The sequence below is a fragment of the Porites lutea genome, chromosome 1 (assembly GCF_958299795.1).
Source record: "Porites lutea chromosome 1, jaPorLute2.1, whole genome shotgun sequence".
Lineage (NCBI taxonomy): Eukaryota > Metazoa > Cnidaria > Anthozoa > Scleractinia > Poritidae > Porites > Porites lutea.
Genome location: NC_133201.1, coordinates 20170351 through 20197378, shown reverse-complemented (window position 1 = coordinate 20197378; position 27028 = coordinate 20170351). Strand labels below are relative to the sequence as shown.

Genomic DNA, 27028 nt, shown 5'->3' with positions numbered 1-27028 from the left:
AATGTTTTTCTTGATTTCAATACATGAGCCCTAGTACTGACCAGGGATAGTGACCAAGACTCCAGATAACATCAGACTTTTGAAAAAAGCTCATTTCAAAACTACGAAAACCGCTCATTCTTTTCAAGGACGCTTTGCGTGGTATTTTCAAAACATCATGATTCCTTTTTTTTAAGTCAGAATTTAGATATTTTGGGTTCTTTGAATAAAGGAAGCATGAATTTAAATCATACTTTTTTTATGCTATTTGGATAAATGGGAAAGTTTTGAGAGCCTTGAACAAAACGCTTAAATTTGACCTTCAAAAAGATGATCATGACAGCTTTGGACTGTCCAGGCGAATTGCCACCCAAATTTTTTTAAAAAAGCACTATGAGCCAAACAAATTCGACTTTTGTTAATGGAATGGACTAATAATGTCAAAGAAAAAAAAAAGAAGGAATTCTGTTTTCTGAGGAAATTCAAGTGGTCGGTTCTTACACGGACCGCCTATTAACCAGTAGAATGCCTAAATTGTTTTAATTTCCACAATTTATTATTGGTTTTGGGTCCATTAAATCCTTTACCAATTATAGAACATTTTAAGAGGAGTCACCCAAAATATGAGCACAGTTACTGGTGCTTTTTACAAAATGTATTACACCACACCTCTTAATCCCAAAAAAACAAAACCCCGGAGATCAAGGTAAAAAAACCTGGAGATTTATCAACGGCGTCAAAAAGAACTAAACCAGGTGTAGGGAACACTTAAAAATGAAAATGGATCGCTAAGAATCCATTTAACAGGATACGAACCTTCCCATTCTGTTTTGAACTTTGTCTTCCCCCAATGAATATTATTTTACTGTTTCCTGCTATTTTGACAATGTGGACGAAACGTATCTAGATAAATCTAGATGCAACAAACTGGTAACAATAACCTCATTTAGCATTTGTTTTCTAAATAAGGTTTTGAGGTCCATATTTTGTCAACAAGACAATCAATATTAATATGACAAATATGCCTTAGAACTGTGGATTTCTACAGAACTGATGCCTGAAAATCAATTTTACAAGGCTAAAATGAAAATATTCTAGAGGTGTATTCCATCAGCTTGTGAATCTGTTTACCGTGAGATTTTTGTGCCTCATCATGAGACCGTACAATTGTCCTCAAAACCGTGAGACTTGAGAGGTCTCTTACACTGTATAAATAGGTTTTCACTTTTGAGTCAGCAGATGAAATCTTGTGGTGTTACCATTCATATGAAACCTTTCTACCAGTACTAACACGTAGTACTTTTTGCTTTCCATTATTTTATTTGAAGAGTATCCTACATGTTCTACTTTATAACACATATACCCACCACTCATCTGCATCCTGTTTTTGACCAGATCAAGAGGCTGCACAAACACAGTTGCACCCATGCTAGAAAATATAATATAACAGTTATGTTATCTCTAAAAGAATATTGCTAACCCTGAATACCATAGCATTTGATTGATATTTCAAGGAAAACTAGATAAGTTACCTCTGGAGCGTAAACGCTTTGTGATACCTCCCCTTTTCATGTGTTTTTGTACGGAATTTGCAGCTAACTGGCAAAACACACTCATAAACATGGCCTTATACAAGATTTTTCCACCCCCCCCCCCGCCTCCCCTCGAGTTCCTTCATGTTTTGAGCATGGCCTTGTATCACTAGCAACTTTTATAAGGGGTGGATGGGGGATCACAAGTACAAGATCATGGACAGGCTGTCGGAAACTGTTGTCAGTAATATTTGATTATTGTCGCATTTTCAATTAGTGCTATTGAATCTGTCAAGAGCTCTATTAGTGAGACACGCAAGTTGTAGTTAACGCAAGCTGAGAAGAGCCGAATCTCATGACATAATTGAAACATTCTGGTATAGGGCGTATTGACAGGTTTTCTGATAGATAAGTGAAACAATGTATGTGTGGTATTATATATCTTTAAAGAACAAATTTTACTTTAGTGAGAGAGATTTTTATGTCGTGTAACCAACTAATAAATTAGAAACCGAGGATATTGTGTGTTTTTCCATTTCCAAAACCTGGGACCTCCGACAAATGGACCGTGAGTGAAACCGACTAATTTCAAGATGGAAAAGATGATCAGTGAACTTAATGGAAAACTCAAAGTCTTGAATTTTCCAACAAATGAGACCCATAAAATTATCGCCAAGGGTGACAAAGAAGCCTTAGAGAGGCACCAAGCCTCAATCACTAATATCACAGAAGCAGTACCGGTAAGCTCACAAAAGGGGAGTATCAAGGAAAAGAAATTTAGTAAAGGAGAATCAGAGGAAGAGGTTTCCGTATGGGGTGCAAAAGCTGAAGAATTGCTAGCTTAAGCAGATGATAAAGGCACGCGAAAGATTGCAAACACCTGAAGAGCATGATTGCTGCTGCACAAGATGCCGAAGCCTTAGAAGCCCATACCAAAGCCATGCAGTATGAGAAAATGCTCATGGAACAAAAGCTTATAAACCAAGAGCAAGCAGAAGCAGCAAAGACAAAGGCTGAACAGTTGGAGTTTCAAGAAACTTGAACTGGAACACCAAAAACAAATCAGTTCACTCAAGGAAAACATGAGCGCGAGTATATCAGGAGGAGCGTCAGCCGTGAGGATTGCAAAAATGCCTAAGTTGGTCATTTCCAAGTTCGAGGGAACCCCACAAGAATGGGTCACATTTTCAGGTCAATTTTCTTCCCAAATTGACGGTACCAGTGAACCAGCCACCACGGAAACTTATCGATGGATTACCTTTCACCAGAGAGGGTTACCTCAAAGCCAAAGCTCTGCTCAAGAAAAGATATGGCCAAACTAGCAAAGTTGTAGGAGTGTATGTGAGGAACATTCTTGAGCTTCCGACAATTCGAGAACGAGATGTGGCAAAGATACACGATTTTTACGAGAGGCTGCTGTTTAATGTGGAGTCATTACTAACACTCAAGAAACTAAATAAGCTTGACGCGGCCGCAAGATTCACCTTCGACAAGCTTGAGGTGATAAAAAATGAGCTCACCTTAATCGATGGGGAACTGGCGAGATTGGACCTTCAAGGAGTTTCTGGAAACATTAGAGAAATGGACAATTAATAACCCTTTACAAGGTGGTCGTAAACAGAAGGCATTTTTCAACCAAGAGGAAAGAATGCATACGCCACAGGGGTGTGTATATTGTACAAGCACAGAACACAGAGCTGTAAATTGCACCAAGGTTACTGACATGAGTCAACAAAATCAATCCTCGCTTCTAAACTTCTATGCTTCAATTGTACGCGCCCACACAGAGCAGCACTATGCAAGAGCCAAACATCTTGTCACACTTGCAAAGGAAAACATCACACGTCAATCTGTGAAAAACCGCAAATGTTACTGCTGGCACGCGAACCAAGTATGACCGCAAATCACGTTGGAGAATCAGCTGTCATTCATCCAGTTGTTTTAGTGAGGGTTGACGAATACAAAATTTCGAGCACTTCTGAACAGTGGTGCGAGTCATTCCTATCGCTCCTCGACCTTCGTGAAATTGGTTAAAGCTCGGCCACATGCAGCTGGTTTAGGTCAAATCACAATGCTTATGGGTGTAACCACAAAAACACTGCAAGAATTTAATGTGACAATGCATGCCCTGACAGATAACTTTCAACTTGACGTTAGCGTGACCAAAATCGATAAGTGAGAATTGCTTCTATTGGAAAATCCCAGCTACAATAAAGTTCTTGCCGAACACCCACACCTGAGATGAGTACACATGGACGATGATGATGAAAAGTCTCAGCTACCAGTCCACCTTATTTTGGGAGCCAACGATTTTGCCAAAATTCGCAGCGGGGAACAATTGCGTGTTGGCCGCCGCGGAGATCCTGTAGCCGAATTCGTGAGATTTGGTTGGGCGCTGATGTCACCTGGAGCCGAGACATATCTTTCATCAGTGTAAGTTGCCCTCAACTCAACGGCAGATTATGAGCGCTTATGCGCGCTAGACATCCTTGGTCTAGCGGACACTCCAATGGGAGATCAGGGCGATGTCTACGACGAGTTAAGGAACAGTTATCGCGTTCTCCCGAAGGATGGTATGAAACCGCATTGCCCTGGAAAGGAAATCATCCGCCTCGCCCTAACAACTATGAAGGAAGTATTCACCGCCTAAATACGCTGGTATGCAAGTTGTGCCAAACAGACATGCTATCAGAGTATAATGCTGTCATCAGTGAGCAGCTAGAACATGAAGTCGTTGCGAAAGCGCCTGAAAAAGTGGAAGGAAAGGAGTTCTACCTGCCACACCGCGCACTCGTGAGAGAAGAAGCTGAAACGACCAGACTTTGAATAGTGTATGATGCCTCCGCCCTTGCACACAGCAGCGCCCCTTCCCTTAACGAGTGTTTACATGCCAGACCCCCACTACAGAAAAAGCTGTGGAGTGTACTTATCTGAAATCGTTTTCATGCCGTAGCAGTGGCTGGTGACTTACGCAAGGCTTTCCTCCAGGCGCGATTCCCCGAGACCGAAAGAGATGTGTTACGGTTCCACCGGATTGTCGACAAGCATTACAAGAAAGTAGAGACACTACATTTTACCGGGGTGCTGTTTGGTTTAGCCCCTTCGCCTTTCCTGTTGGGTGGTGTAATCCAGCAGCATTTAGAGACCTGAAAAACTCGCCTTCTAGAGAGAATTAGCGTTAGTATAGGTAATCACAAGATTTCGAGTGCAATTTGGAATAAATAAGTACGAGTAAATTTTTCAAAGACCAACAAAAGTGCACGAGCCCATAGGGCGAGTGCACTTTGTGGTCTTTGAAAAATTTACAAGTGCTTATTTATTCCAAATTGCACGAGAAAAATCATGTGATTACTTATTAATAATATACACGAAAAAAATAACTACAACAAAAAAATTTGACGGGGCGCGCTCACAGCAAACCCTGTCCGAAAAATACAGGGCCATACCAATCTCACGTGGCACTATGTACCTACATCTGAAAACCCTTCTGACCTCAGGAACCGCGGTGGAAGTGTGACCAAAGCAGAGCTATGGTGGAGGGGACCTGAATGGTTAGCTGATCTGAAGAAATGGCCAACAGATATTGTCACACATGCCACTCAAGAGAGTCAAGCAGAGAGGAAGGCTTAACGAGAGCTTTTTGCGGGCGCTGTGGAAGTCAATCACGACTTTGATCACGTCCTCGAGAAGTTCGGCTTGCGTAAAGTCTTGAGCGTTTGTGCATGGATCTCGTGATTCACCCTTCCAAGAAGACCGTAGGCCCTTTATGTACTCAAGAAATCTCTGCCCAAGAGCTATTTTGGATCAAGAGGTCACAACGCCAAGGGACAAATGATGCCAAGTTTCCAGACAATAAGGAGCAACTAAACCTAAAGCCTAATGTTGAAGGAGTGCTAGAGTGTCGTGGTCGTATTCAAGGTGACTACCCTGTGTACCTTCCAGACTCTCAACTCTATACTGTCAAAGTAGTCCAATGTGCTCATGTTGTCACCTTACATGGGGGAGCCGGACTTACCATGGCTAAAGTGCGGGAAAGGTTCTGGATGCCTCGCCTCCAAAAGTTAGTGAAAAGCATTCTTAAGAGCTGTTGGGGATGTAAATGATTCAGACCCATTCCAGCCCAAAGTCTGTCTCCAGGACTTTTACCAAGAGAGAGGACAGAAGGCAACATGCCATTTAATGTCATTGGAGTGGACTTCGCTGGGCCAGTAAATTATTTGCAGAAACCAAAGAGAGAGCAAAAAGCCTATGTAGTACTCTACAGCTGCAGCCTGACCCGGGGAGTATTTTTAGAGCTGCTATCAAGCCTGGAGACAAAGAAGTACATCCAGAGCCTGAAGTGACTCATTACAAGACAAGGACGACCATCAACGGTGTACTCCGACAATGGGAAGACCTTTGTAGCAGCAGCCAAGTGGTTAGAAAAGGTGCACAAGGACGAGAAATTCAATGATTTTCTCAGCCAACAGTCCATAATCTGGCAGTTCAACCTAAGCCGCGCCCCATGGTGGGGCAGACAATTTGAACATCTTATTGGCCTGATGAAAGCCGCGTTTTACAAAACTGTAGGACAGGTTTTACTCGCCTGGGAAGAACTAACCGAAGTTCTTCTTGACATTGAAATGACCCTAAACAACCGACCCCTGAGCTATCTGGAAGAGGATGTTCAGCTTCCTACTCACACCAAACTCGTTCCTCTTCACCAATTCCAACATACTGCCAGAACTCGCGCCCAATCACCTGGACGAAAGAGACCTGAGAAAGAGAGCCAAATTCCCATTGAAAACCAAGGACGCAATGTGGCGTCGCTGGACTTAAAATTCCCTTCGAGCATTAAGCGAATGACACCGACTTAAATATGGTAACACAGAATGCAGTCTTGCAGTTCGGGATGTGGCGATTATCAAATCAGTGGAGGGCAATCGCAATTGTTGGCCCCTTGGCATTACTGAAGAGCTTATCATAGGCTGGCACCTAGTTGCTTGTGGTGCAAAATTGCGTGTTGGCAAGTCGGTCTTAGAACGACCTGTGCCACACCTCTACCCGTTAGAACTGGTGTGTTACAGAACTCCACCGCCAGACAAGCTTACACTACTTAACCCAGGAGCACCTACATTTCGATCCATGCGAGATGCCGCAGCGGCAGCTTATCTACACATCCAGGATACAATTTGCCTTGACAACAAAAAATAAGAGAATTTAAACAAAACAGAACTTTGAACATTTATTTCATTTCGTTTCGGAAAATATTGACTTTGATTAGTTTCGTTACTTTGTTTACCCTTTCTTCTAAATTGCGTGACATTTCATGAGACTAAGTTTCCATAGTACAGAAACTGTTGTCAGTAATATTTGATTATTATCGCATTTTCCATTTGTGCTATTGAATCCGTCAAGAGCTCTATTAGTGAGACACGCAAGTTGTAGTTAATGCAAGCTGAGAAGAGCCGAATCTCATGACATAATTGAAACATTCCGGTATAGGGTGTATTGACAGGTTTTCTGATAGATAAGTGAAACAATGTATGTGTGGTATTATATATCTTTAAAGAACAAATTTTACTTTAGTGAGAGAGATTTTCATGTCGTGTAACCAACCAATAAATTAGAAACTGAGAATATCGTGTGTTTTTCCATTCCCAAAAAGGCCATTTATGCCAAAATATGGTACAGTGCCTCCAGTACTTTTGCAACTAGTTGTAGCTAATGCTCACTTTTTAAGTAAAGAACTCCTGAAGTGGATAGTCTAGTAGAGCTGAAAATGTGTCAATAACAGATGTAGTACCTTGTCCAGATCAGAAAAATCATTAGCATTCTATCATTTTAAATATTGGTCAGTCTCAAATAGTGTTCTGATAAGATCCTAATTCCAAGGAAGCTTACATAATTAAGCATGACAAACAAAGGAGAATATTTTTTCCTTCAATATTGGATACTGGAAGGCGTAACAATATATTGCATTATTCATTTCATGATCACCAAGTCAGAGTACTTGAAAATGTATCTTTGTTTACTTAAGCAAGTTGAGAAAATACAAAAAGTAAACTATAGCAAGTTGTAGACTGTTGCTTTAGGCTTATATAAAAGTGTGGACAATTAGTTTGTTGTCCTGATCTAAGACGGCGATAAAGGAACAGCAAGTATAAAACCTGTTTTTGGCTGTAAGACAATTCAAATTTATAAATTTCATACATCACAAACAAACCGCTAATCTTTATTCACTTTATGTGGCTGTATCAAGTTTGAGTCTCTTCTTCATCAACAATGCAATTCAATTTAAGATCACCCAAGGAAACCGAGCTTATTCAATTTACTTTTACAATCGACCTTCCACAACATTCACTAAACTAATAAAAAAACCAAAAGAGTGGAAAAGGATTCTTAAAGTATAATCGCCACCCGTAGAATATAATAAAATAAAATAGAACACGCATGCAACAATGGCAGACGAGCAAAGGTCATTCAGACCTCCAAGAAAGACTTGTAGGTATAAGGTGTACGAAGATGAAACACTTACCCTGCCGATCCCCCCATAACGAAACGAGCATAGTTAGGGATGTATCCTAGTTTCTTTTCGCTCATGATTAGCACCTCACACTGATTTAAAGCTAGGCCGCCGAAATAACACTAAATGAAGCAAGGAAAACTTCTGATTATTCACGGTACATTCTTCAGTTTACGTCTTTGGTGGTAGATAGGTCATGTATGATTATTAAAGTGTCCATCAGGTTGTAGCCGCTGGCCAACTAGGTTAAATGTGTAATCAGTATTTCAACTAGGTTAAATATACATACAACGCTCAATCTAGGGTAAATTTGTAATTTTTGCATGTTTTGCGTTAAGGTTAAGGTTAGGATTAGGGTTAGTTTTGTGTTAGGGTTAGGGATGGAAGTTAAAAAACATCACCAACTACAGAGAAGCGACGACCGGGAATACGTCTGTGTCCGCAGTCTACCAAAGTACCAACATAACAAAATCCCCCCACACCTCCCTTGCTCCATGGTATAAGTAGTTATTTTATTGAAGATCAAAAGTTGACAGACAAGGCAATTAGAGATTTCGGGATATTGGCGGTTTTTACTGGCGTTTCAATCGAACATGAGTTTTCAACTTGGAAGAGCTGCTAGAGAGAGATAGTGGGATAAAAAAAAGGTGCACGATCAAAAGGGCACGCAAAGAGGTAGGTAACGAGGACGGCGACATCAACGAAAACGGCGAAAAAAAAAAACAGGTTGAATAGGCAAAACAAAAACTCTGCACGTGCATAAAGCTTTTTTGTACATTTCTTTGCCGTCACTGCACGAATACGGCGTGAAAATGCCCCTAAATTCACGTTTAATTTTGTGGAGTACGTGAACACAAGAGAGCGACTTTGTTTTTCTTTTCCTGAACTTTAATACAGTCTTTTAGAATTCCACTTCATAAAAAATTGCCAACATTTGACGAATAGAGCAAGATGCATTAAATGCGATAACTTTGAAGCAGCGTGACTTCACTGTTAAAGTGACGTTTTCGTTCCCTATTGACTTGACGTGAGCAACTTGTGTGTTAAGGGCCTGTTTACATGGAGGTGGGGGACCCCAGGTAGGCGAGGTAACCCGCTTAAGTGGGGTGACCCGTTTGTCCATATAATCTCTCATTTTAATTTGATCACGTTTACATGATAGCTGGGGTGACCCGCCATATTTTACCTCACCTACTTGGGGTGCCCCACCTCCATGTAAACAGGCCCTAAGTCAACTTAAATTTATTAAAATGATGAAAAATCATGATTTCAATAGCCATTTCCAAGTTCAGAAACTTCTCACTTTTAAAACTAGTCTAACTACAAAACCTTTCTTGTGAAAATGAGTTTTGTCAGGAGCATGGTTTCATTTGCATGAAAATAAACAATATTATTATTTATTCAAAATATATTTCTCCGTTTCTGATTTCTACGCCCTCGGCGGAAGATAAGGTTTAGCAAGGCACATCCTAGCTTATCCTATACTCCCGCCCACAATCCAGTTACTACAAAAAAGCGCACTTGATGTAAACTGATGGACAAGGAATAGTCGGCATACCAGGGATTGATTTGCTAGACCAGATATGTTCATCGTACCATTCTTGTAAGAGCTTACAGTGGATCCATTTGAACGAGGGGAGATATGTCCTCGGACCACCCCACCCCGCCTTCCTCCTCCTCCGCCTCCAACACACTTGATTCCCTCGGCCACTTACTTGAAAAACTGCTGGGCGGATCCAGGAAAATAAAAAGGTCGCCGGTCAGTTTTCGCGCCAAAAAGTTTTCGTTACATTCACTACATTTTTCACTTGCCGTGAGTACTTAAAAAAATTTCGTCACTTTCATTTTTAGAATAAATCTCAGTACTCAAGTTATAAGCCCAACGTTAGACATCACTCATAACATCAGGCGTTCAAATAATAAGCCAAGAATTTTAGTGAACTGAACGTCAAACAAAGGTTGGAATAATGTTGTCACATTTCGAAACAATGTTGCAACATACAGTTGCGCAGAAGATGAGAATCGTCCCGAGTAAGATTGCTAATAAGATTTACGCACATGAGCACTTGACCGTCTAACAATCAACTGAGCTCAGCATAAGAAGGAGGTTTATAATCAAAATAGGTATTGGCCCAATTGGGGCCTGTAGATAGACGAGTAAATTTCATATCCGTATCCTTAGCAGTAAATACGGTTTATAATAAACCATCTCTTACCCGAAAAAACAGCTAGGCGGACTGGATGCCAATACCAAATATCTAGAAATCATGATCCCTTCTTGCCCTCTAACTGCATGGCAAATTTGCTTTGCAAGGTTCTTCTGTAGGCAGGTCAACGGTTTCTCTAAAGTACTTGTGGATCTAGCATGTGAGCACGCTCTTCAATAGACCTTTTTAGCTTGCATATTTTGTTTTCCCATTACAGACCACGTGATGGTACCTCAGAGAAAAGAGAACTGTTTCTTTCAACTGTCGTCTTATTCACGTGCATTCACGTGCAAATGTATGCATAATAAATGAAACGACAAAACGCAAATTCCCTGGACAGCATCACGTGGTCTGAATTGGGAAAACAAAACATACAAGCCATAATACCGTAAAAAGTTACGCACACGCGCGAGTGGTACGCGAGAGAAAGAATTGTTTTAAAGAGCCCCTCGCGGCTTTGCCGCTCTCTCACCCAAATGGAGAGCTTGCTCGCAAGCTACTGTGGGACTAGGGGAGGGGCCTGAGGAATTAGCCCGCGGGGCCGCAAAAATATTATTTTCGAGCTCAAGCGCCCCTTTTATGTCAGGGTCTCACTCTGGACTGGCGGCCCTCCCACTCAATTGAAGATTTGAATTCACCACCGTGTTAGGCCCTATTTAGTGCCACTCAGTTGTAGGGGGATTGGACGACGAGATGAATAGACTGTGAGCAGTCTCTTATTTTTCTTATTTTTCGTGGTTTGTAAAACCGCGTTAGCTACAACTAGACGGGTTTTAAGAGAAAAGGCGGACTGCAAGCAGTCTACAAGATGAATGAACAGAAAAGCACTGAAAGGCATTGCACTATACAACGATCTCACTCGTTATTATATAGATTTAGCCGAGGCTGAAAGCGAAGCTCTCGTTAATCAGGAGCCTATAGCTATCACGGCTACGTTAATATACTTATAATTTACTCGAAAAAAATAAAATCGTGTAATTCTTTGCTAAACGGCGACGGCAACGACAATGGCAAAAAAAAAAAAAAAAAGGTCTAATCAAGAGCCATAGCTCTTGGTCTTATTAGCAAAAAAAACAACAACAACAACTTTGCACGTGCAGCACACTATTTTGTACATTTCTTTAAGGTGAAACTTCCTAGTGAAACTTCCCAGTTACACGTTTTGTGGAGAAAATGTCGTTGTGCTCATAGTAAATTTTGTTGCTTGTGTTCCAGTTCGCTTTTTTCATTTTTCACTACTGCTCATTTTCAGCTAGCATTTGCCAAATGTTTTCTCACCGCCAGTATAAAACTTTCATGTTGTTCTTCCAACGAAATTCGTCTCCCGTGTTTTTTATCTCTCGCTCTAGCGTTCTGTCGCTATTTTTCTTGTTGAGCTTTGCTAACCTGTCGCCTACTTTCTCGTTTTCTCTATATTTCAAATTTGTGGACATAACAATTTTCATGTATTTCCCGCAAAAAGCACTGCTGGCATAATTTGCCAGCCGGATCTGGGTAGTAAATGTCGGCTGTTTTCTCAGGCTATACTAGACCTTGTAAATGAGTTTGGGAACGTTTTTACTCATCATTGCAAAATCTGTGCAAACCGTCACAGCGCAAAGATTCCTATGGAATTGTGGTTGAGGACGTATGCAAATAAGTGGCGCTGGTTTTGTTCCAGGATCCAGAAGTATATTCTAGGTGGATTCATTTGCAATGTACGCGTATAGCTGTCGCATTTGCTGAAATTTTTTTTTATTGTTTTTAGTTAGATTTATAGATGATAGCGCTCGAAAAAGGAGCATAATATGCTACTAGCAGTGCTCGTATATTTCTAAAAATATGCCAATAATTATGCTACTTTTTGTAATCTATGCTCATTTTAGCAAAATATGCAGAAATTATGTTTGTGCTTTTAACTTCAAATTCAGTGTTGAAAAATACCCCAATAACAAACAAATACATGGCAAACACATTTACAGTATCTACATCTAGAAACTTAAGAGTGCATAATTCATTCTCTGAACACTGTACTGAATAACTACTGAATTCATGCAAGAAACCAGCACTCGGACGCCATCTTGAGTAACCGAGCTAGTCGGTAATGCGCATGCGTTCACTCCTGTGGAAAGGTCCTCGATCACTTTTTGTAGGTCCCAGGTCCCATGAATGAGACAATAAGCAGACAAAATATATGTTATTTCAGGTCAAAAAAAATTGGTTGCGTGGTCAGTAAATGACAAACTAGCCAAAAATGCAAATTATGCCAGCAGTTCTTTCTTCGAAAATGCTTGTCGATGAAAATTATGCTGGCCGAATGACGAATCAGTGTCAAAAGAAAGTTATGCCAGCACAATCTATCAACACCTAGTCCATATCACGAAAAGGTAATCATTACTTACGAGCTGTACATAAATTAGTTGAATTTCTTTTTCCATAATAATAATGAAATTTATTGTAATAAATTGTGTGCAATAGAGGGGATCGTCAGCTCGAGTGGTCAATTCCATGACCGAATGGTAGGAATAACCTTCATTAGCAAGACAAGGGGTGATTTATAAGAATTTACAACTATTTTCAATTTGTTGTCGCTGAAATGTTTGGAAATGTTACTAAAAGTTGATGACAACGTACACTGAAAAAAGATCCCCTGTCATGTCAATTTCTCCTACGGGGCCCTCCCACGGGACTTAAGGGGTTTTTACGAGGCCAAGGCCAAAGGTAGACCGTAAGGTTTATTTGTGATCATGTGGGATCCCTTGGTGTCGTCTTACTGCCATTTATTTTATTTCATCTTTTAGTTTTTTTTCTTTTATCTATATACATTGTATGATCGTTAATCTATTGTTTATTCATCATTTACCTTTCATTTTGATAATTTGATGCCTCTCATACCGCGTCACGCAATCTACCATCGTAAATATGAAAAAAAAAAATAATCAAAATTATGTTTCTTACTATTTTTTCAACGAGAAACGCCTATGAAACCGGTAATGGATAATATTATTGAGTGTCATTTAGCTTTGAAAAGAGGTGAAAGAGGAAGATGAAGTTGAAAAGGATTAAACAAAATTTAACTTCATTCGTTTTTTAATATAATCCCTTTTTGCAGTCTGCTCATTTTTATCTACTGTTGTGCGGTTTTAATACCGAATGGGAAAAAATCAGTATCATGTTTTTTCAATCTGATGGCTAAAGTACCTTACATTTATTGGTTCATCATGACAATTTTGAACCAATTACTTTTGTCTTGTTGTTTTCATAAATTTCGTGATTAGCTTGTGACCATCATATGCACATATTATTAAATGTCGGAAAAACCGTCTGAAATCGTGACTATAGTCGGGTTCGTGACATTTCAACTTTTCCAGACCATTCAAAAATGCTCGCAATCCCAAAATAGCGTTGGTTATATATTTAAAGACACTTTGCGTGTTAATAAACACATTAATAAAAATAATTAAATGTGGTAGGGTTTATAAAAGAATTAAAATCTTTAACTGTTCCTTAAATAGTAACCGGCAAAAGAAGAGCAAGATATTTTCCTTTCTTTTAAAACATTAAAATTAATCTTTCTTTTAAATCAAGTAGCGTATTGTTTGTTTGTGTCGGTCTGAAATATCACGCCCGCACGCAAAATTCCATGCCAGCGTTATTGCAATATTTTATTTTTTAAAATCAATTATCTCTATGTTTTGTAATCAAGCTGACGGCGATTTTCAAGTTTTTCTGATTCACTGTGCTGTTTCTCGTGCTTGATCAGTTTTTATTTACATACCCTTTACTGTGGCTTGTTTCTGAAAGCAACACGCAACGAAATTGATAGTCACGAATTCAAAGCGCATATTTACGCATGTAATGCTGTATAATCACTGCATGCAAATAAACAGAAACTTATATTACTGGCGGAGTTCCTTATTAAATCGCCTATCCTCCCGCACTACTCATCGAATTTACCAGCATCGTCATGAATACCATGGAAACCGTAAAAAACCGTAACCTTCGCTCGCCTTAGACAAACATGACCGCATTCACGTAGCGTCACGTCTCAGCAACTTTACCTCATCTGATCCCCATTCAAAAACCCCTTTGAAAGTCTGATACGAAGTATTTTAGTCCCTCACAAAATGATTTATACGATTTTAGTCATTCTGCTTTATAAATCTGAAATAAAAGTTACCAACGAGCGCATATAACATGTTTTCAAAGGGTCAATGTTTACTGTTTGAACGGGAATTTCATCACGTCATCAGATCCCGCCCGAACTACGTCATACATCACGCTAACTGGCCCACGTAAAGCGCGCGCGATACACACTCGCGATTACAATCATGAAATGTGTCGTGGGCCTAAAATTCAGGGGGACTTTCTTCTGAACAATGAAAAAGGGCCTAAAATGGCACAGAGGTAGTGAATAAACATGAACAGTGAATAACCATGGGCATTCAAATGAGATTTGATCAACTTCAAAAGACACACAAAATTAAAGCTGAGGTAACAGCAAAGAGGTTTTTCTGCTTATTAACTATAGCGTGTAACTCATTCATGCGTTTATCGCCTGTCTTAAGCTTCTCTCATTCTCTAACAAACCCCTGGATTAATAACTCTACCAAGCGAAAAAAGTTCTCGTGAAAGACTTTTAGTCACGAAAAGACCTAAGCAAAAAATCGACGTCTTGCATAAAAAACCGATCTGCAGTGATAAAGAAAAACTTGATTGAATCAACTGTTATTAATTCGAGTAAGTTCACATCAAGAACACATGTTGTTCTTATGCTCTGCTGAACTCGCGTGAAGATCACCTGTTTCGCTTAGATTCAATACCTTCCCTGCTACTGACATATTAAATATTGATTGCCATACCAACTTTTAGTTCTGATAACACTTGAATGGAATTCGCTTCGCTTTCACTTGAAAAAAAGCGACCATTTTAAGGCCACGCATGTTTTGGGTTTCGAATCCTCTACTAATCCTTATGAAAGTTTCACTTTCTTGTCCTAAAAATGAAATGATCTCTCACTTGTAAAAGAATGTCCCATGCCAATTCGTGTTTCCGGTAGAGCGATTTTTCACGCAACCGGAAGAGGAGTAAAGAGCGCGTGTAATGAACGTGTAAGACATTTCACGCTTGAATGACCACACGCATGCGTGATACTAGGCAGTGACATGTTAAAAGGATATAAATAACATTGAAAGTAAAATTTTTCAGAACATAACAAAGGGCATTCATCGCGTCCATGAAAGAACTCGCGAAGTTGATCTCATTCATTCGGTAAGTTGAAACTGTCAACTTGAGACGAAAATCAAAGTACAGTGCTGTTTTCTTCTTGTTTCGGTGATAAGAAAACCACTCTTCTTCTTAAAAAAACAACGTGAACGATAAACTGAGCAAGCACGCACGTATTCGCGCGGGTTTTGATTCGTTCAAATTGAACGTCCTTTAGAAACAGATCGCGTCGCAAAGAAACAGCTTCTGTCGGAGCAAGAGAGGAGTTACAAATTAAGTCAAAAGAAGTTTTAATGATAAGAAGAACTCGAAACAAGTGACTGTTTCGAGGGAAGAACTTGAGAGTATTCACAAAAGTGTCCACGTTGGAGTCTTTACACCATAATTACACGTCTCTGTTTTACTATCCCTTTCTCGACATGGGATCAAGAATTTCGGCCGTGAAGAGAAACGATCACAATGACAATCGACAAGGTGTCTACAAATCACTAAATGTCTTACACGAAGAAGATCGGGCAAGAGACTTGGCGAGACCGGAGAAATTAGACATTTTACTTGATCGACCACCTCTACCGGAAGAAGTTTTGTTAGAACACGCTTGGAACCCGAACGATCGATCGGTGAACATTTTCGTCAAAGATGACGACCCACTCACATTTCACAGGCATCCCGTAGCACAAAGCACAGACTGTATACGAGGAAAGAAAGCCTATAGTCGCGGATTTCATGTCTGGGAGATTCAATGGTCGACAAGACAGCGCGGGACCCACGCAGTGGTAGGGGTAGGAACATCTAAAGCTCTTGTTCATTGTACGGGGTACCATTCACTCGTCGGTAACAACGAAGAAAGTTGGGGATGGGACATTGTACGAAACAAACTTTATCATAATGAAAAGAACGTTTCATCAGTCAAGTATCCAGTTTTATCAGACAGTGATCATAGCTTTGTGGTCCCGGACAAGTTTCGCGTTATATTGGACATGGACGAAGGCACAATGGCGTTTGAAACGAACGATGGACGTTATTTAGGGGTCGCTTTTCGGGGCATGAAAGGAAAATCTGTGTATCCAATTGTATCTGCTGTTTGGGGGCACTGTGAAATCACGATGAGATACATCGGAGGACTTGATCGTAAGTAGTGAATATTTTTCTTATGTGTTCGATGTCTGTGTGACTCACGAATTGTTGACTATATTGTTTCGTGCGCGAACGCAGATCTTTTGTTTACACTACTTCTATTATATTGTTCTTTCCTAGCGCTAAAGCTGTTGAAACAGAACTCTCTTTTTCTCCAAATTCACTTTCACTTTCTCTTAAAAAAAGATTTTTAACCAATGTGTAAGATACCTTTCATGAAGGAGTTAAAATGTCTTTGGTTGTTTACGACTTGAAATATTCATTCAGTGCAATTTCACTTCCTTTACGTCACATACGAAAATGATCTCAATGGAGCGGTCATGACGCGCACTAAACAAAGACTGTTGTTTTGCCGTTTCTCTCGTTTGTTAGGCCGGATTTGAGCCTTTTTTCCATTTCTGTGTAGTGAAAGTAGAGTACTGAAAATGAGATTCTAAAATGTAAGAGAGTTTCGTCAATTCTTCTCAATGAAATAAAAAAAATTGACTATTCACGTTGCCCAAACGTGACATTTAAGTTTAGAACGGATTATTCGAGTCATTGAACACATTTGCATCTACTAGGTTGACTAAGAAAAAAACAGTTGCTATCATCTTCCACGGGGTTTTGGGGGGGACTTTTTTTTTATTGAACCGGCTGACATTCCCCTCTTCGCTTTCGAATTATTGTTTCAACTGGTGAACGAAAATTAATAATTCATTTCCTTTAAGAAGCAAATTTATCTTTTGGGAGTTGCAGTCGCGATTTCCGCTCGTAGAAACTTGTCTATTTGCCAGAACCGTACCTTTTCTCTCCGCCGAGAATACTTTATTAAATCTTTTTGTTGTATCGGAAATTTTTAAAAGCTGCCTCTTTTAGAGAAACTTTGATCTCAAAAGCTGAATGCAAACAAAGGAACAATAAGATCACAAAGAAGCTATTTCGGTTCGCTGTTCAAAAAGCGTGGCGCGTGCCGAACCACCTGTTGCATGTAGCGAACGCTGAAAGCGTGGCACAAAGCCATTCAAAGACCAGTATGCAATCCATAGAACGCGAAAGAGTTCCTGCCGTCTGCACAATATTGCGATCCAACTTAAGAGTTTTCTTTTAAGAACTTTAAGTTTTGGTTTTCCGTTCCCCCACCCACAAAAAGCAGCCCTCTGTTACCACAGAGCTTTTGTCATGTAGAAAAAATGTTTGCCAAGGAAAAAAAATTTTTCGTTGTTGAAGTAATAATGACACTGTTAGAAAAAAATGAGAGCCCTGAAAGGATATTTTTGATTTGTTAGAAAAGTTTAATATACTTTCTTTTATGAAAGAAAACAAAATGGGCTCTTGTGCTTGAAATTCGAAAAAAGGACCTTTAAAAGCTACAGTTTTCAATCACTGGAAAGTGAAATTGCATTACTTTCGAGTTCATGCATCCTCTGTTATCTTTTCAAGTAATATGAACTGCAATAAGTATTTAGCCTTATTATTTTCTTCCTTTTCTTACTTGGGAGCATCACCATTGCTTTAAATTGGACAAAACCCAGTCGACAGAACAAACAGATGTAAACTGGAAGAGATTGTTAATGGATAGGCACCTGTTGCTATGTGTTAGAATAAGTTGTTGTCCTTGATCCAGATTGCTTGATTTATGTTGAGTAATCAAATTAAAAGTATTAATCCCATCAGTGGTAGTGATACCAAAAGTACTGTCTATTTTCAAACTTAATGAAGCTTTCTGTGAGCTTAAGAGAAAATCAATCTTTTCATCTTGGGTGGTATTTAATCTTGAAGCTTTATTGTTGTTATTCGTGTTTTTTGGTCCATTAATATTGTTTAACCAACTTTTTGGCTAAGGAAATAAGTCATTCCATGTGAAATTATTTTTAAAGAGGTTTGCTTCGAATTTTCTCATAGGATTTCGTCCATTAAGTCAAAGTAAAAAATAAGTACACTGTACTTATTGTCCTGCGTGGCTTTGGGTGTGGTTTATTAAACACAATCTTTTTTTTTTCTTTTCAAACAGCTGAACCTCAGCCACTGATGGATCTATGCCGTCGCACAATCCGCAAATCTCTTGGAAAAGAACACCTTACCAAGACTAATGTGGACAAACTTCCAATTCCTGTTCCTATGAAGAAATACCTTTTATACCAGCAAGGGTGGTGACAGCGACAATCTCGCTCTAATATGAAATGATACAATCTGATTCCCTTAGCAGTTTGTAAAGTAGTCTACCCCTGTGTCTTTGTATTTGTTGAACTGTCAGAGAAACAGGCAAAATACCTTTTTTAATCATCTAGTGACAGATACATTGCCCCATCACTTTCATCAATCAAATGGTGACTTTAGAATTGCCATGGATTATTAAGTAATGAGTATTGTCAGTTTGTATGCAAAGTTTTTGCATAAGAGTTTTCTAAGACACTGACCCCGCAAAATTTTGTGGTTAACCCAAACTGTATGGTGCTTTAAGACCAACAAATCTGTATGGGATTGTGCGAAGAAAGAGAGGTTCCAACATTTTGAATATAATTTTGGAGTAGTAATTTATTGAGGTTTTTTTTTTGAGGAAAAATTATAGTATCCTTTTGTCGAATCAAAAAAAGCTAATTGTTTAGTTGTTTTGGGTGTTAATAAGATGTTATATTACAGTACCTAAATTGTTTCTGTTTACAGTGATGGGCAACCTCTTTAGGCCAAATTTATCACAATTATTTAATTATTGAGAAGTTTATGCATACACACATACAGTGTGTCAGGGAAGAGTATTTTGAATTCTAAGACTTGTTTCTTAAGAAAAATCCCCTAATGTGTCTCTCTCTCACCGAAAGTTTTCATGTTTTAATTGTTTTGTTTTTTTGGCATACCTGTAAGTTGGTTCAACTTTTACGCATAATTGCTTACATTAAGGAGTTACTGGTTTTACCAAAAAGGGCGCAAGGTTTTTACAAAGATTTAAGTTGAAGTTTAAAAACAGTTATTGTTGTTGTAAATAGCATAGAGCTTTAAAGCTATTCTTTTAAGTATTAAAAGATAATATTAATTTATTTATTATTGAGGTCTTGCCTCTATATATTACTTTAAACAACAATAGTATTCTTTTTAATTTAAATGTTAATTACAATTTAATGCCAAGAGAGACATCTAAAGAGTCAAATTAAGTCTGGGGAATATTAAGTTTTTATTTATGGAAAACAGAGAGTGCTAGGTGACTTGAGAATTTAAAATGTAAAAAGCTGACAGGCCTTAATATTTATTTCATTAACTTTGGTCTGTGCAAATAAATGTTTTACATGGAATGTTTATACAGAACTTGTTACAGCAAGTGTTTTATAAGAACATTTGGCTCTCTAGTTCATCTTTCTTGACCTGGTTTCATTATAATCTTGAATCGTTCAAGAAAATATCTATTTTCTCTCCATGTCGGGTCATTGAAAATTTTGATCGGGAGGGGTGCGAAGGTCTTAAAGACCAACATTTTATTACCAGAATTTCCAGAGGGGGTGGGGGTTCAATCAAAAAACCCTCCATGGGGGGAATATAGATATTTTCTAGAACAAAACAATTTATTTTCATGGTTATTTCTTTCATTTAAGGGAAGTTTACCAAAAGTGGCTGACAAGTGCAGTTTTTGCACTTTTTTGTACATTTTGCTTTTTAGACTTGATAATGTCACAGTCAATATTCTTTTTAGTGCAGACAACTTATTTTGTTTTAGTCTGCCATGGGATCTACACTTACCAGATAAAATGATAATTTATTCCCAACAAAGAAGATAGGAGAATTTTACATTTGAATAATATGCAATTTCAACGTGTAATTTATTTATTGAATTCATTAGCTAGTTGATTATGTTAGGGGTTTATAAGAAATGTTCCATGAGAATGTCTCGTTTATTCCTCACAGTTAAGTTACCAGAATAAAATCTTTGAAACAAGTGAACAAAAGATTCTGTGGTACTCTGTATGTTTTAAAGGGCCTTTGTCAAGCTATGCGCTGAAACGTGTCTTTGCATCAATTAAATTCCAACAATATAATGGTCCAGGTTGTCGTTAAGACTATTTTTAGACATTGAAACTGTTTCCTGTCGTCTGTTGCATGCTGTGGATGGCAAGGATGCAAGGACTTTAATTGTAACTTGAAAACATTCTGCCACCTTTTCTTACGTTTTTCGATGCTACACCTGCAAAAATTACCAAAAAATTGTTATGATTAGTGCTCTCTGGTGAAAATTGATTGATATATTCGTATCTCTACAGGGTTAAAGCGCTAGCTAGCTAGGTAATGGCTTCGGCACAGTTTTGACCAAATCAGGAATCAGATCCTCGTGACATTACCCCTTAAAGACAATTGTCTTCGGCAAGAATTTGAAGTAAATTGACCACGTAACTTTAAAAAATCATAGCTCTGCTGTTATTAGGTTGAATATCATCTTCAAAGCAAGTGTTCGAAAGTGTATTCTTGACTATAAAGGCCGTTATTAACAATGACTTAACCAATAGTGACAAACTTGTCAGGCGTGTTTAATCATGAAAAGCTTTACAGGATGAACACTTGGTGCTGAAACGTCTGAAAAGTAAATTTTACTTTGCCCTTGCACGCCAGACTATAATCATATTGTTATCGTTTTTGATTTTGGACAAGAAGTGATCTGCCTTTCTTCATCCAAACCAGAGACCTGCTGTCAAAAATGATTGCTAATTTTCTAAGAAAAAAAGTTCATTTACAGCAGTTTTAGTGGAACCGGAAGTCCTTTTTTTGTTTGCTAACTTTCAGGAAGATCATTGCTGTCTAATAAACTGGAACGAACATTGCCGTCAGATCTGATAGCGTTTGAAGCAATATCCGGTTGTCAATCAAAAGGTTAAGAGGGGCAGTTACAACTTGACCTGTTATTTCCTTCTGAGCACTTGTTCAATCGACTTCCTGTTTATCTCTACAATCTGCCCGTTTTCACAAAATAGAATTGTGCAATCGTCAACTTTATTTACCTAATTTTAAAACAGTGCATGATTCAACTTTAAAATTTGTAAATGTAGAAAAGAAAGAGATTTTTATATCACGTGTTTATGTTTATGGATACTTATCTTTTATACTGAGCCGGGTCGTATTTGTCAAAACATGCGCGACAGGTTGCCTAAGTCTTCAGCTTGGTCACGTATAACTCATGAACGCAAATAGTTTACAGTCAAAACCCGTTAATACGGATACTAAGGGAGTCATAGAAACTATCCGTGTTATTGATGGGGTGTCCGTCAAATGTCCGTTGTCCATAGAGAAAATGTAAGGGCTTTCTTTCCCCAGGGACAAATCAAACTGTCCCTATTTTAATGGTCTTCTGGGTGTCCGTAAAGCGATAACTCGAATTTCCCGCTAACTCGAACTAAATTTCATTTCCCTTGATCAAAGTTCTCATTGAAATTTACCCGATAATTCGAATTCCCCGCTAACACGAACTGTTTTTCGTTTCCCTTCAGAGTTCAAGTTACTGGGGTTCTATTAGGTGTCTTTTTTGTATATATTTACTGTTAGTCTCCACCGGTATTTTCCGAGGAGCTGTGCTAGGAAATTCATCAAAATTGAAACAGCGGGAAAAGCTACTAAATTGAAAGAAACGTAGCAATAACCTCTCAAATCATGAAAAGAAGCGGTTTTAATTACACAGCAAATTCAAAAGGACAAACTTAAAGAAGATTGAAACGGGTTGCAATTGTGGTTGTATGAAAACTTGTTTGCCTGACAGTTTTTCAAAGTAGAGTGCAATGTAGACTTTCAAAAAAAGTCCCTCGTCCGATTTAATATGGCGCTACCTCTCGCGATTTCGTCGCTCTCTAACTGAACTCACGAGGTCGACTTGTAGCAAGTCTAGCTGCAATGTGCAAAAGCTAAAAGTACAAGAAGTTGTAGGTTATGCAGCCGAAGATCAAAAACAAATCCGACTCCAGTTGGTGACTAAACCATTGATCAGTTTTACAGTCATGATTGATTAATACAGTCTATCATTTATTAGTGAATCAATAATAAGGGGGAGGGTGGGGGGATAAAAGAAAGGGCTTATTCATCAGAGAGAGGGGCTTAATTGTTTTTTTACGGTACGCTTAAATGTACTCAAACGTACGTGTCATTTACACGCAAGAAAGACCCCGATCAATCCTTTGTCGAGATGCACTTTTATTTGGGTTTACTGTGTTCACAATAAGTAATTCAGCTGGGTTTTTTGATTTTCTTTCATTGAGTGGATTGTCGAAGGAAGAATCCACTGCCACTTTTGTGAATTATTTGGAATGGTCTCACTGTGGTCTACAGTGACTGGAGAAAAAGCATAGTGTGAATGTGAAAACGTATATTGCTAACAGTCTCTTGTTTTCTTGAAAGTCACAGGAGTAGGACGCGCGGGCGGCGAGCACAGCCGCGAGAAACGAGGGCATCAGCTCGAGAGGGGAAGAAAAATAAGTGTTTTTAGTGCTTACGCTTACTCCGCCTGAAACGGATCTAAAAGAAAAGGCGGACTGCTAGCATTCTAGTGAAAACGTTGCCTGACCTTGCCTACACTGCTGAAAATTTTTTGTTCTAACTTCCTGTTTCCTATCAAGAAGGAAAAACTGTACCTATACCGCGGGCGCATCGAGACACTCAAGGCTGCAGACTCAGTGAGCCTACCTCTGACTCTGATGATAAGGGTTATACTGAATCATGTCTTCACGCGTCGCTTTCCAGTCACGTACAAACCAAACCAAGTACGCAAGCGACGTGAAGACTCGACGAAGCGACGAAGCGACGAAGCGAAGCAATGCTGTGCTTTTTGTTCAAAAGCGCCCTTTAACCCTTTCTTTAGACGCCCTTACAAACAAATGTCAACAGAATACAAACTTTCTAACCTGTTTCATTTAATTCCACTCGGGCTTGCTGGATATGAGATGAGTATACATACCCAACTGATAATCGTGAAAACAAACCAAGTAAGCAACTGACAAGCGATGCGAGCGACTTCGTAAACTATAAAGCTATGCAGAAGAGAAACCTCTGCTCGCAGGATATAGTGGACCTAGTTTATATCCCAAAAAAGTAGCCTCTGCTCACATAGTAGGCCATTGAACGTATGCACACCGTCCACTCCTAGATCAAAACGAGCATAAGGGCAGTTACGCCGAACTCTTTCTTTAAAAAGCGCCCCCCCTCCCCCCCCCCCGCTCCTAACTCTTTCTTAATAGTCGCCATTACAAACAAATAAAAACAGAATACAAACTTTGTAGCCACTTGGGCTTACTGAATATGAGTCGACTATTCACGTACGCCACAGATAACATCCAACTAACATACAGAAAACGGACAAATTACTTTAACATCTATGCAGTTTTGAACATAGCGTTTTACAACTTATCAGAAATTCCTAAATGCGAAAGTCTAAATTAAAAAGGCTTGGTTCAGATAGTTATGTTTTATCGCGGATCTTCTGCAATCGTTAGAGTTCTGGGCCGAGTTGTTCAAAGCTGGGTTAAGTTAATCCAGGGTTAGTGCGAGATTTGAATTCAGATTTGAAAGCTTAAAAGCATTTCAGTTTTAATTCTTTTTGTCTACAAGTTGATGATTGGAAGCTCTAAAAAAATAACAGAAAGAAATATCCGAGAAAATGCTTTTGAACACAAGAACGAGAAACCCGGGTTAAATTTAACCCTGGGTTACGCGCTAATCGGCCTTCGAACAACTGGGCCCTGTTTTTAAAAGTTCCGTTTAGTATCGTTGTTTTTTCGTAACTTGTCGTAAGCCATCGTTCGATTTTCGTCAGACCTCAGCCACTATATTGAGGGATTAGATCAGAAGATATGAGATCAGCGTTTATATTTAGGACAGTTGGTTTTCCTTTGTTTCCTTAATTAAACAAGATATCCAAACCAAGTTTGATTCCACGCCCCAAAAAAATGGAATAAGAGCCAACAGTTGTTTGCAATGAGCTATAAACAGGACGCTACTCCGCGTGTTATCAGCTTAAGACGAACTTGGAAAAGTCTTGAAAATGTTAACAAAATAGCAATGGAAATCCAGGAAAATAACGATCGAAATGGAAGCAGGCAGTCTCGCAAAAGAGCCAGATCAGAAAGCGAGGATCCCAAAACGAGAAAACAACGGGAAAAAAGAGATTTAGAAGCAATCTGTGATGCTGCCAAAAAACTTAGTGAAGCGTTCGGAAGGGTGGACCGCTATGGGCACGATGTACCCTGTATTCGACCGGTCCGCGAGCTTTGTGGAAAAATACGAGCCCAGCTTAACAACGAACATGGAACGTTTAACAGAACTCTAGAACGCCTGTGCGACAATTTCGTGTCGGGGCATAAGAAAATCACCCACTCTGCCACAGCTTTAAGAAATTTGGTCAACTCTGTTACGAGCGACGAAACTGATTACATCGCTAAAGTAGAAGACATGAAGCAGTGTTTGGGTCAGCTTATGGGGATAGTGGAAACAGTGTTGTTTTTAGAATATCGCGAGTTATAGACCTTCTCATTTCTTTCAGTTAATCTGCCAGGCACTTGTGACTGAATATGATTGCCAGTGACTCAACGAGACACGCTTAAATTCTGCGGATAAAATTCGATATTAATAATATTAGTACATCGTTAAGTGTAAGCGAATGTTAACGATTCGAAGATTTCTGGAAGAACGACTGCTTGACATCAAAGCTTAATTTGCTGACGGTTCCAGCGTCCGTCATTCTGATCTAGGCCTGGGTTCATTTAGCCGGCAAGATCACGGCAATTTTATGTTAAAAAAGACATAAATTAATATAACTTCTCAATTTTTGATACCGTAACTATTATTTTGCTTTTAAAACTCTGGATTTCGCCGTCACCTGCCACTGTACCCTGGTCACCCGTGACATTTTACCAGTTCAACTGTCGGCGAAACAGATTGCCTTTCCAACAAATAATAGATATAAACACAGCTATCACCGGTCGTATGTGAATTGATTTAAAGGGCATACAAAATATATACTATGGCAAAATGACGACAATAGACCTTATTCACGATACCCGCCATATTTGAACGCGCTTTGGATGGATGAGATAAAAGCGATGTCACGTGGTATTTCAGGAGGCAATCAAGCGATAAAATTTGTCAATACGAGGAATCGCTGTAGAGTTTGTTTATGGTCTCAAAACGAGACGACGAGTTTAGTTTTGCAAAATGAACAGTTCGAGTACAAGTTTAGTATAACTTACTCTGAGAACATCTACGGTCGCTACTGACTGCATCCCGAAAAGAAACAATGATCACTTCCACTCATAATTTGCCATCATCGTCTTTAAGATAAAAAGTTCTTTTTTTGTTATCTAGAATAAACAAACTCGACCGCGATTTCTTGCAATGGCAGGTTTGATCACTTGTTTGCACCCTGAAAATTCACGTGACATTGCTTTATCCCATCAGTCCTAAAGCGCGTGCAAAGATGGCGGGTATCGCGAATAAGGTCTATCACCCCACATTAACTAAGAAACAAAATAACCATTATTGCTCTTAGAACTTGTCTGTGTCACTTACTTAGAGATTTCCGCCTTATAGAGAGTTATGAGACGGACATCTCCTTAAGACAGACACTCAGTGCCGAGAGAGAGTTGTTGACTGTATTCTAATAATAAGCGAATCCCAACAAATTAACAGTTCACAATAATAGACTACTAAGTGTTTCCCAAGACTCCCAAGATTACAGTTGGAAGCCAAACACGCTTGTTAGATATGGTCATCCTCGTTTCCAGGATTCCGGCTCTCTTACTTGTCACCCGGGGTAGGAGAGGAATCTAGGAACGAGGTTGAGGGAGGCTTTCACTAGCCTCCCACGCAGGCGTTTTTAGGGGAACTGTATTTCGTCCCTCCCCACAAACTGCGTTTGTGGGGAGGGAAGAAATACGAGTTCCCCTAAAAATGCCTGCGTGGGAGGCTAGGCTTTCACCAGTGCAGTGCTTGTAGTTTGCCACGTAGTTATCACTACTGTTTTGTACGTGAGATGAGATCGACTGACTTAGTTTTGTCACTATTATTTAGTTGAGGAAATAATTAGAAGCACAATAATTGTTTTGGGCAGGAAAAGCTGTTAAACCACAATCTTCCCATCTGGTCAGAACGATATTCATGGCCCGGGATGAAGTTTCTTCCGCCACGACAAAAGTTCATGGTGGCCGTGTATATCATTCTGTATAACCTTACTTATTTATAGCGCCGACAGAAAAATGACCAAAATATCATTTCGATTAACTCAGACTAGTTAATCGCATTAGTCTCAGGTTCACGGAAGCGAAAGCCTTATGTAGGAAGTCATTTATGCATTTATGAAACCGATATGTCAGCCGGGTTAATGTGAATAATACTACAAGATAGGACTAAAAAAGCATTGTGAAGTTTGTCATCTTTATTGCGAAAATTTGAAGGGCATGAATTTCCGACTTGAGGGCCAAAATAAGTTTTACTATCGTAATAACTTCTATTACAACCAATTTTTT

At 39.2% G+C, this 27028-nt stretch overlaps 3 protein-coding genes across 4 annotated transcripts in view; 2 read left to right on the top strand and 1 right to left on the bottom strand.

Moving 5' to 3' along the window:
• Nucleotides 1–8198, bottom strand: part of LOC140946385 (mitochondrial 2-oxoglutarate/malate carrier protein-like) — a 37549-nt gene extending 29351 nt beyond the window's left edge. For both annotated transcript variants that reach the window (XM_073395493.1, XM_073395502.1), the window contains exons 1-2: nt 8029–8198; nt 1347–1408 (exon numbers count right to left, since the gene is read on the bottom strand). In XM_073395493.1, coding sequence (XP_073251594.1) covers nt 1347–1408; nt 8029–8093 — 127 coding nt within the window. In that variant the 5' untranslated portion in view covers nt 8094–8198. The remainder of the gene's footprint in view (nt 1–1346; nt 1409–8028) is intronic.
• Nucleotides 8199–15416: 7218 nt separating this feature from the next.
• Nucleotides 15417–20482, top strand: LOC140946375 (protein gustavus-like). Its single transcript, XM_073395482.1, has 2 exons — nt 15417–16559; nt 18559–20482. Exons 1-2 carry the CDS (start codon nt 15848–15850, stop codon nt 18699–18701), a joined length of 855 nt encoding a protein of 284 aa, XP_073251583.1. The 5' UTR covers nt 15417–15847; the 3' UTR covers nt 18702–20482.
• Nucleotides 20483–24276: 3794 nt separating this feature from the next.
• On the top strand, nt 24277–25479 carry LOC140935954 (uncharacterized). Its single transcript, XM_073385532.1, has one exon. It carries the CDS (start codon nt 24483–24485, stop codon nt 25026–25028), a length of 546 nt encoding a protein of 181 aa, XP_073241633.1. The 5' UTR covers nt 24277–24482; the 3' UTR covers nt 25029–25479.
• Nucleotides 25480–27028: the final 1549 nt, after the last annotated feature.